We start from the raw sequence: 9,594 nt of genomic DNA, 5'->3' as shown, positions 1-9,594 counted from the left end.
TTTATTATTTTTATTTTTTTATATTTTTTATATTATTTTATAATACTTTATATTTAATTGTATTTTTAGTATCATTAAAATTATACTTCTTTCAATATATTATTCATTGTTCCTTTTCTAATAACTTAGAAAAAATAAATGTAATCAATTTTTTTAATTAATTATTAACTATGATTTACTAACACTGCAGGGAACACATCTTCATGTAATTGTAAAAAAAAATATGATGAACAAATTCAAATATTTGTTAGAAGAAAAAAAAGTCTATACTATAAAAAATTTGAAAATAGAATATGCAAATGATTTATATAGAAAGGTATAATGAAAGCAAATTTTTTATTCACAATTGTTGTGAAAGAAATTAAAGATTTAGTTTTGAACATTCTCCAACACTATTTTGAATTTGCATTACTTGAGACATTATCTGACAGAATGGGTCAAAAAAAAATATTAACAAATAATTTTACTTTATACTATTTCAATTATTTTTATTAAAAATAACTTATTTAAACAAAAAATTTATATATTTTTATTCTTTTTATTGTAAATGTCATTAAAAAACTACATACACTAAGAAAAGAAGAAAAATAGATATTAAAAGAAAACCCACAAAAACAAAAAAAAAAAATAAAATTAATACTTAAAGAGTAAAAAAATATACCAATAATTTATTTTTTATTTATATATATAATTATTAACAAAATACTAATAATTTTAGGAACATCATGTTAAAAATCATATTGTAGAGATTTAATATCTAAATTTTTTGTACTACAAATTATTTTAAATAAAATATCTTTTAAATTTAACTTTAATTTACATATATTTAATTTAATTCTACAAAACATAATAATTTTTAATATTTATTATTCCGCACATCGAGTCTCATTTATGGGTGGATCTTATTCTACTTAAAAGTAATTTAAATGCTTATACTTAATTTAATTGTTGAAACTTGTTGTAGATTAAAGTATATAATCTTGAATAACTGTTTTTCTTTTTCTCCAATGATTTGTACTCAACTAAGCCACTTCTAGAAATAAATAAAATGCAATATGAGGTAATGTCTTCCCCCAAAAGAGTAAGCTTAATGTAACTACTAACTACCGACACCTTTGATAAAGACAACCCTATCCAAACCGCAAAATAATTATTTCAAAATCTAAGTCCCTATATTGGAGAGCTTACATTAAGTATTGTCGGTAAGCTAAATAGATCAATCTATTGAAAGTGAAAATTCAAGTTAAGAAACATTTTTCATGCTTATAGCAAGAGTTTAAATTTCTGACAACCAATTAAGCATCAATTATGTACTAGGCCTTATGCTTATTTAACTAATGCATTGAATTGATCTAATTTAATCTAAATTTATATAATTCTTTTAAAATATATTTTTAAACTATTAATATGATATCATATGATTTTCATATCTCAATTCCTAAATATATCTATTCAATTTTCGCGACTCTTGTTCAATTAACACACGTCATATTAGAATCTATTAATATTAGCTATAATGTATAGACACTGACACGTACACGGGACACTGACACGCCGACACGCGAATTTTAAAATCTTACATGACATGAGACACGCATATATATAAAATATAAAGTATTTTTTAGATAAATCGTAATGATATTTTGATATTTTATTGATATTAAAATATAAATTAAAATTTTTAATTATTTTTAATATCTTATTTTAATTATATCAAGTATTTAAAATATTTTTTTTGTTTTAATAAATAATAATATATAGTATATCTAAATTTATTTTAAAAATATATGTTAAGAATAAGACAGGACACGTTGACAGGTGATGGTATTTAGGTGTGTCCGAAAAAAAAATTTATTTTTTATTAAAACACGATTGGACACAGCAGACACACGTGTCCGAAATGTGTCCGACATGCTCAACAAAGTGTCCGTGCTTAATAGGATATTAATAATGATTAGGAATTCTAATTTATTTTTTTAATACTTAAAAAAATTAAAAATTTCAAATACATAATGTTATATTTTAAAAACATCAAAAAGAAAAATTATTGAAAACCTTTTTTTTTTTTAGAAATTAGGAGAATAATTTGAAGAATTAATTAGAATTTTTAATCATTATTATTATTATTATTATTATTATTGATTAGAGTGGGGTGGCTAACAACTCAGATAGGCACAACCGCTGTTGTACGGACACTGGAAGTGTCTCTGAAAAGTGAAAACCATATCAACATAAAAAAAGAAAAGAACCTTTTTTTATCAGTCACAAGAAGAAGCAGCCACCGCCATTATTGACCCATCACGCAGCTCAAAGAGTTGGATGGAACATTGATGTTTCTGAAGCTGCACAACAACAATTGACCCTTGTTCATTGATGATGTAACTGTAACTGTAAGCATTGTACTTTCTCTCATCTGGGTTCTTATGTTCTTATCAAAGTTTGTTCCTTTCTGTTGATCTGTGTTTGCATCTTCTTTGGGGGGTCTCTCATTTTTCTTTTGTCTTGTTGGGTTCTGATTATACATCTGGATTTAGCTTCTGGGAGAGTGATGGCAGCTGAAGAAAACAAACATCTGTCTATGACTTATGAATATATTTAGATTTAGATCTTTCATTATATTTAAATATTTTGTGTGACAATTTTTTATTTTAATCAGGAAAGATTTATTTTTTTTTTGAATTTCTTTTGACTGGATCAGAGATGAATTTATAGTGGGTTTTCTTAGATAAGAAAAGAATAATATAACTTGTTTGACTGAGTCTTCAAACTTCAAACTGAAGATTAACAATAGATCATGATTATTACTATTTTCTTTTTCTTAACTGAGATATCAACCATCAACCACTGCTCAACTGATTATCATGATTAATTAATGGCACAATGAAGTTATCCATCTATTTATTTATTTGTTACATGACTTTTCCATTCTAATGTTGTGATGGTATTTAGTTAGACATGTGATTCTGTTTTTGTTGAAAATTTGTTTTTCTGATAAAGTCTTTTCAGTGTGGGTAAAATTGCTTAGGGAATACTATCATTACCTGGTGAATTCATCACTAGAATTGCTACCTAAATTATCACAAAGCACTGGTGTTGCTCTTCACCATTACTATTTGACTATAGCTAATCTATATCACATGCCATCCTTAATTCAGAAGATCATAATATTCATCTCTTTTTTATTTTATTTTTTAAAGTATGTTATTGTTATATTCAATACTTATGTTATTGTTATATTCAAAATAAAGTATGTTATTGTTATATTCAATACTTATGAGTTATGACATGCCATCATTAATTCGGAAGATCACAATATTCACCCTTATTATTTTTCTGTTTATGAGTAAAGTATGTTATTGTTATCAGAATGTTCATAATATTTATGACATACCACATTAATTCAAAAGATCGTTGTATTCAAAATATTTCACTTTAGGCAAATCAAACATTTATGTAATATTAGTCTCAAAACATTTATCATTTCATATCTTCGAAATCAGACACAACAAAATTGCTATACTATATAGCTCCAGAAGATCTGTGTGTAATTTAGCTTTTCATCCCTTACAGAACTTAGTTTGGATTAGTTGTGTTGGACTTGGATAGCACTGTAACTGAGCCAATAATGGGAATCCATCTTGCATTGTTTCTTCTTTTGAGTGTTCTTCGCGTTACTTTAAGTCAAGATATTGCACATGGTTCACTTCTGGTAGATGGAGCTCAAGCAAAAGCCGAAACAGGTGATAACTATGTCTGTGCAACTATTGATTGGTGGCCTCATGATAAGTGTGACTACAACCATTGTCCATGGGGACATTCTTCTGTTTCAAATTTGGTGAGTATTTCTCTTAATTCATGTTTCTATTCAACTCCCTCTCCCAATTAGGACTTTGGAAAAAGAAGCTTTAGTCATTGTTCAATTCAATGTGGATTGATTTTTCCAGGATTTGACTCATCCTTTCCTTGCCAAAGCTATCCAAGGTTCGTGTATATTTGCATTTGTTAAGTAACAATATGCTTTCTCTAATACTTGCTCTGTTACTTTTTATCTGTCACTGTTACTTTTTGATACATCCTTGGATCTCTGTATTTGGATATTAGGAAGTATCAGAAATTGACAATAACATATAAAAGGGAAGGGCGTGAGTATCATATCCGGTATAGTGACTTAAAGTATGATGTTATTCTTTGAATAATGGTTGTGTGATTAGCTTTCAAGCCTTTGAGGATAAGACTTGGAGGTTCTTTGCAAGATCAGGTGCTGTATGATATAGGACTGCAAACTCCATGTCATCCATTTCAAAAGATGAGTGGTGGATTGTTTGGATTTTCGAAGGGATGTTTACACATGCAAAGGTGGGATGAGCTGAATCAGTTTTTCAATAAGACAGGGTGAGAATTTCTTCACCCTTTGTTGAGATTTCGGAATGACTTCCAACTTAGCTGCATTCTAATATTCAGTTGTATACTTATATGGCTGCTGTGGTAATTTAATTGGACTTTGACACTTGCAGAGTCATTGTGATTTTTGGACTGAATGCACTCCATGGGAAGCACCAGATTAGGCATAATGTTTGGGAAGGAGCTTGGGACCCTCAGAATACTTACGATTTTCTTAAGTACACTGTCTCGAAAGGATACAAGATTGATTCGTGGGAACTTGGTAGGAAAACGGATACTTATTTGTTAAAGTCATCCTCTGTTTGATGCTTGTGACTTACCTTTCTTGAATATTCTGCTGTAGGTAATGAGTTGAGTGGTAAAGGCATTGGTGCTAGTGTCGGTGTTGCGCAGTATGGAAAAGACTTGATAAAACTCAAACAAATTATTGATGTATTGTATGAGAACTCCAAGTTCAAACCTTCACTCGTAGCACCGGGTGGATTTTATGAAAAGCAGTGGTATGACAAGCTTCTTCAAGTTTCAGGTTCTGGCATAATCAATGTTGTGACTCATCACTTGTATAATTTGGGGCCAGGTTGGTCTATACTTACCTAACTCTTTCTAGTTTCTACTGCTGTCATTTTTACCAAATACTGTTTCCATTTCATTTTATCTATCATTGGAAGTGACAGTGACAGATAAAAGGGAATGGACCGAGTATTTGATATTGTAATATATCTATGTAATCCTTTCTTTTTCTACTTTTCCAATTTCTTGTAAGCAGTTTAGACTTTTGACTGGAATCAGTCAGAATCAGATGTAGTTAATTATCATTTTCAGGTAGCGACCAGCATCTCGAAAGGAAAATTCTGGATCCTATACGCTTGAGCAGGGTAGAATATATTTTCCGCAATCTTACAGAAACCATTCAAGAACATGGTCCTTGGTCTTCTGCATGGGTAGGAGAAGCTGGCGGTGCATACAACAGCGGCAGTCCTTCTGTTTCCAACTCATTCTTGAACAGCTTTTGGTAATCTTCATCGTCCATTCGAGGATTATGACATTGACATTCTATCGAGTTTATCTTGTATGCACTGACAGTACAGAGTGCATTAATTGTAAGTTTGGAAATTTCAATTTCTTACAGGTACTTGGATCAACTTGGAATGGCTTCCACCTACAACACTAAAGTTTATTGCCGGCAGACTTTAATCGGAGGGAATTATGGCCTTATCAATGTTACCACTTTCACTCCCAACCCTGACTATTACAGGTAAGTGGAAGTTGATAGCTGCAAAAACAACAAAGATTTATAACACTAAATCAGTGCTGAACATATCTATTTCTGTTCTTGTGTATGAACAGTGCACTATTGTGGCATCGGCTAATGGGAAAGAGGGTTCTTGCAGTTTCAAGTGATGTTTCTTCCCCATTTTTGCGCACTTATGCTCATTGTTCAAAAGACAGAGTAAGTGCATTAACTTGGAAAAATACAAGCTCTCTGTTTGTTTCAAAATTATCAAGCTTTGTTGAAATTCTCATCAATTTCATCATACAGGAGGGTGTAACACTACTACTTATCAACTTAAGTAATCAGACTCGTTTCATACTCAACATTCGGAACCCTGTGACCGCAAGTGTTGAAGAGAATAACACGGCCAAAACCACCCAGAAAGACGACGACTCATTCATTGCTCGCCTCAAGAGGGCGTTCTCTTGGGTCGGAACGAAAGGATCAGATGTGACATTCAGAGAGGAGTACCACTTAACTCCAAAAGATGGTTACCTTCGAAGCCAAACCATGGTGCTGAATGGTGTTCCATTGAAGCTAACAAACGAGGGAGATATACCAACATTGGAGCCAGTTAAAAGCAATGTGCATTCTCCAATATATATTTCTCCTTTGTCTATTGCATTTATTGTATACCCCAACTTTGATGCCCCAGCTTGTTCTAGGCACCGAAAACTTTAAAAGGATGTGTGGTTAGAAGAATGTTTTTATATCAGAATTGTTTTACAATATAAGATTTCAGCAATTTGAAAATCTTTTACAAACCACACGTCTTCTAAAGTTTTATCTATTGAATGTTGTACACTACACACTAGGACCATGGAATTGCATATCTCATGATAATTGTAAGTAATGAGCATTATTATAGCTTTTGCAATAACATAATATTTGAAGAAACATATAAGTTGTATAATGAACTTGTGAATAAAATTGCTGGTTTCAATTATTTTAGTTTCAGTTGAAGTTAACCCAAATTCTATCTTAATTGCACGTTTATGTATGAATCATATAGATTTCATAAATAATCTCAAAGATCAAATCAATACTATATTACATAAAAACTATAGTTTCATAGAATGTGCAAATCCCCATCCACAGAATAATGAAAAGTGTTGAAGCAGGGTAGGAAGGAAACAATACAAGTTGAAACCAATCTTATTATGATCTGCATCAGCACCGGCCTATTTTCTGAGTAGGTGACGCCCGCGTTGATTGGCACCATTCATGCGGATATTCAACATATCCGCATCAGTTTCAAAACCATCCAGGGCTTTGTTTTGTCTGCAACATTATCAAAATCACTTATAGTTAATTTCCAGTTAAACTATAACCGGAGAAAGCATCAATGTTGATCAGTTAAACTATAATCCTCACAAGAAACTACATTGGTGTTCAATAATATCTACAACTTATTAGAAAGTAAAATTAGAGAACACATAATCAATTGACTTACATATCGATTTCGGATCCCATGTCAATAGCCATGCCTTTAAGTTCTCCCAACAGATCACTTAAATCGGACAATGCATCGTCTTGCTTTCCATGTTCAACCTGTTTTGGGACACTATTCAGTATCTGAATTCAACAGTAACAACAAAGAAAACACTGTACAATAATATGAAGGGGAGTATGACAAACAAAAATTGCAGCATCCAGGCTGGAATAATAATAATAACTATAGCATGGTAGGTTATTGGTATGAGAAAAATACAATATTCTAAATAAGAGCAAACTACTAATTTGGTCCCTAGAAGATCAGTATGTATACTCTACACCTCAAGGCCAAAGAAGCTCGTGTATGCTACATGTCAAGGTATTAAATCATTCATGTGATGCTTCTATCAAAAGTTATTCGATGATATGGTTTATGACAATGGCAAACTATCTTGATCACAACACAAGATAATTGGACACACTTTCACTGCATTGACACATACCTCAACTTTTTCAAGTGCATTTGTTGGTTCAGAATGTGCCTTCTGTGTCCTTGACTGCCCTTTAGAAGCAGAAGTCAGTCCCAACTTCTCTTTCTGTTCCAAGTGGCTGCCCTTCGTTCTAACTGGATCATCTGTGTCATGAAGAACATAATGTCAATGGTCAAGATACTCCTAAAATTACTAAAATTTACAAGGTGAACAGATAAAAATAATATTAACCTCTGAAAACGACAGGTCCTTTAACTGTGCCTGGCTTCTTTGGTTTCCAGGTTTTGGAGAACATGCCACCAAGACTTCCCAAAAGCTTTTCTCCCTGCAACCAGTAATAAGATAACGAACATTTAGTCGATAATGCCATTCATATTCTCTTTGGAAAGGAACGCACAACAAAAGCGGCAACATTGTTTTCACCAAGGTATAACACCACAAAGAAACCACCAATACACTAGGCCCAAAACAACTGCGCTAATTAACTATGCAATAACAAGAACAATACCCGACTCAAATCTTGGTCAATGTCAACAGCGACATTGTGACTCCTGGTAATCTGCTCGCCTTGTTGATGCAGCATCACCAAAGTTTTGGTCGCATCCTCTCTTATCTCCTCGGCTATCTTCAACGAGTTCTTCACCGACTTGGTGGTCTCTTCAGCCTTGTAAACAGCATAATTCTCCAACTCTTGCACTGATTGACTCTCCAAACCTCCAGAGTCACGGAAATCACTCTTAAATCTGTTCCGATCGGCAGATGAAAAGGCATGAGATGAAGATGAACCGTGCCCGTGGGTATCAACATCATCAAAGGGGTTTGTGCTAACTTCATGCGAAACTAATGCATGGTGATCAGACTTCCTGGCCGAATTATACTTCCTGTTACCATTTGCCTCATCATCAGAATCAAACGGATTGGAACCTGATTTAACATGATAGGCAGGGTCGGCAGAGCTAGGCTTAGCAGCTTTCAGAGGAGATTTCTTTGAACCAAACATTCTCTCTCAGAAGGATTTGATCAGATATAGACAAAACAATTATCCTATCTGATATCAAGACAAATTAACTTGTACCTAAAAATGCAAGCAAGAATTATTCAATAATCATTGATACAAGCCAACAAACAAAACCAAACAAACAGAGTCGAGATTCTTAGCACACTCATCAGGTAATCAATTACAGCGAGTTTGGAATCCCCTCAAAAATCGAATTTAGGGATTCCTAGTTTTACTCTTCTCACTCTTCCTAGTCAACACGAAACCAAAATTCACAACAAACTTTGAAGTAAAAAAAATCGAAACTTCACAAAATAGCTGCTAAGAAAAACAACAAAAACAGCATCCCAAGTTTTTCTTTTTTCCAACAGAAACCATGTATAACAGAAAATGAGAAAGAAATCACGAAGGAATAGCAGAAACCACATGAAAAGATCGAAAATTGAAGTGATAAAAAAAGTAGGAAGCATGAGATAGTTAGTTACCTTGAAGAAATGTAAAGAAGAGCGCGAGAAGTGAGAAGAGCAAAGTTGAAGAACACGAGACGCGCAATGAAGAGGAGAGAGAGATAGAGAGGGTTGGATTGAAGTTTGAAATTGGCAAAGTAAACGCGGACAAGGAAGCTTTGTAAATGCAAAATGGAAATGGAAGCAGTCAAGATTCAACCTCGTCAAATAGAATTTATTTGATCATTTATTAACTTTTTTTTTTTTTTTTTTTACCAAAGATAGGAGACTCGAACCTGCAACCTCTTAATTGAGTATGGGGAATGGGGAGTCTATGCCATTTGAGCTATTACTCATTGGCAAAATTTGGAAAGATAGGAGACTCGAACCCGCAACCTCTTAATTGAATATGGAGAGTCTATGTCATTTGAGCTATTACGTATGGGGAGTCTATGCCATTTGAGCTATAACTCATTGGCAGTTAACTTGTTCTTTATCCATTCTGTAAAAAAAAAAAAATATATATATATATATATTGAATGATATTTATAC

General features: G+C 32.5%; 2 protein-coding genes across 2 annotated transcripts; one reads left to right on the top strand and one right to left on the bottom strand.

The window, feature by feature from the left end:
- Positions 1–2,148: 2,148 nt before the first annotated feature.
- On the top strand, positions 2,149–6,620 carry LOC107622715 (heparanase-like protein 1). The gene is made up of 10 exons (XM_088489986.1): positions 2,149–2,390; positions 3,571–3,835; positions 3,945–3,981; positions 4,212–4,392; positions 4,515–4,663; positions 4,745–4,978; positions 5,224–5,413; positions 5,531–5,656; positions 5,749–5,851; positions 5,942–6,620. The coding sequence occupies exons 2-10, from the start codon at positions 3,626–3,628 to the stop codon at positions 6,353–6,355; spliced, it is 1,644 nt and encodes a 547-aa protein (XP_088346112.1). The 5' UTR covers positions 2,149–2,390; positions 3,571–3,625; the 3' UTR covers positions 6,356–6,620.
- A 46-nt stretch (positions 6,621–6,666) lies between these two features.
- Positions 6,667–9,263, bottom strand: LOC148561224 (SNAP25 homologous protein SNAP33-like). Its single transcript, XM_088489987.1, has 6 exons — positions 9,082–9,263; positions 8,108–8,674; positions 7,831–7,924; positions 7,612–7,742; positions 7,128–7,225; positions 6,667–6,955 (listed from the first exon to the last, which is right to left on the bottom strand). Exons 2-6 carry the CDS (start codon positions 8,597–8,599, stop codon positions 6,856–6,858), a joined length of 915 nt encoding a protein of 304 aa, XP_088346113.1. The 5' UTR covers positions 8,600–8,674; positions 9,082–9,263; the 3' UTR covers positions 6,667–6,855.
- Positions 9,264–9,594: the final 331 nt, after the last annotated feature.

The sequence above is a fragment of the Arachis ipaensis genome, chromosome B6 (assembly GCF_059453495.1).
Source record: "Arachis ipaensis isolate K30076 ecotype BB chromosome B6, ASM5945349v1, whole genome shotgun sequence".
Lineage (NCBI taxonomy): Eukaryota > Viridiplantae > Streptophyta > Magnoliopsida > Fabales > Fabaceae > Arachis > Arachis ipaensis.
Note: the sequence above shows the minus strand (reverse complement) of the source record. Positions and strands in the feature narration are given on the sequence as shown.

Excerpts from the sequence above, each read along its gene's own strand:
- LOC107622715 (XM_088489986.1), top strand. The coding sequence starts at position 3,626 with ATGGGAATCCATCTTGCATTGTTTCTTCTTTTGAGTGTTCTTCGCGTT. Across the intron at positions 3,982-4,211 it reads CCTTGCCAAAGCTATCCAAG|CTTTCAAGCCTTTGAGGATA; the intron begins GTTCGTGTATAT and ends TTGTGTGATTAG. Across the intron at positions 4,664-4,744 it reads GATTGATTCGTGGGAACTTG|GTAATGAGTTGAGTGGTAAA; the intron begins GTAGGAAAACGG and ends ATTCTGCTGTAG.
- LOC148561224 (XM_088489987.1), bottom strand. The coding sequence starts at position 8,599 with ATGTTTGGTTCAAAGAAATCTCCTCTGAAAGCTGCTAAGCCTAGCTCT. Across the intron at positions 7,743-7,830 it reads AGGACCTGTCGTTTTCAGAG|ATGATCCAGTTAGAACGAAG; the intron begins GTTAATATTATT and ends TTCATGACACAG. Across the intron at positions 7,226-7,611 it reads ATGCACTTGAAAAAGTTGAG|GTTGAACATGGAAAGCAAGA; the intron begins GTATGTGTCAAT and ends GTCCCAAAACAG.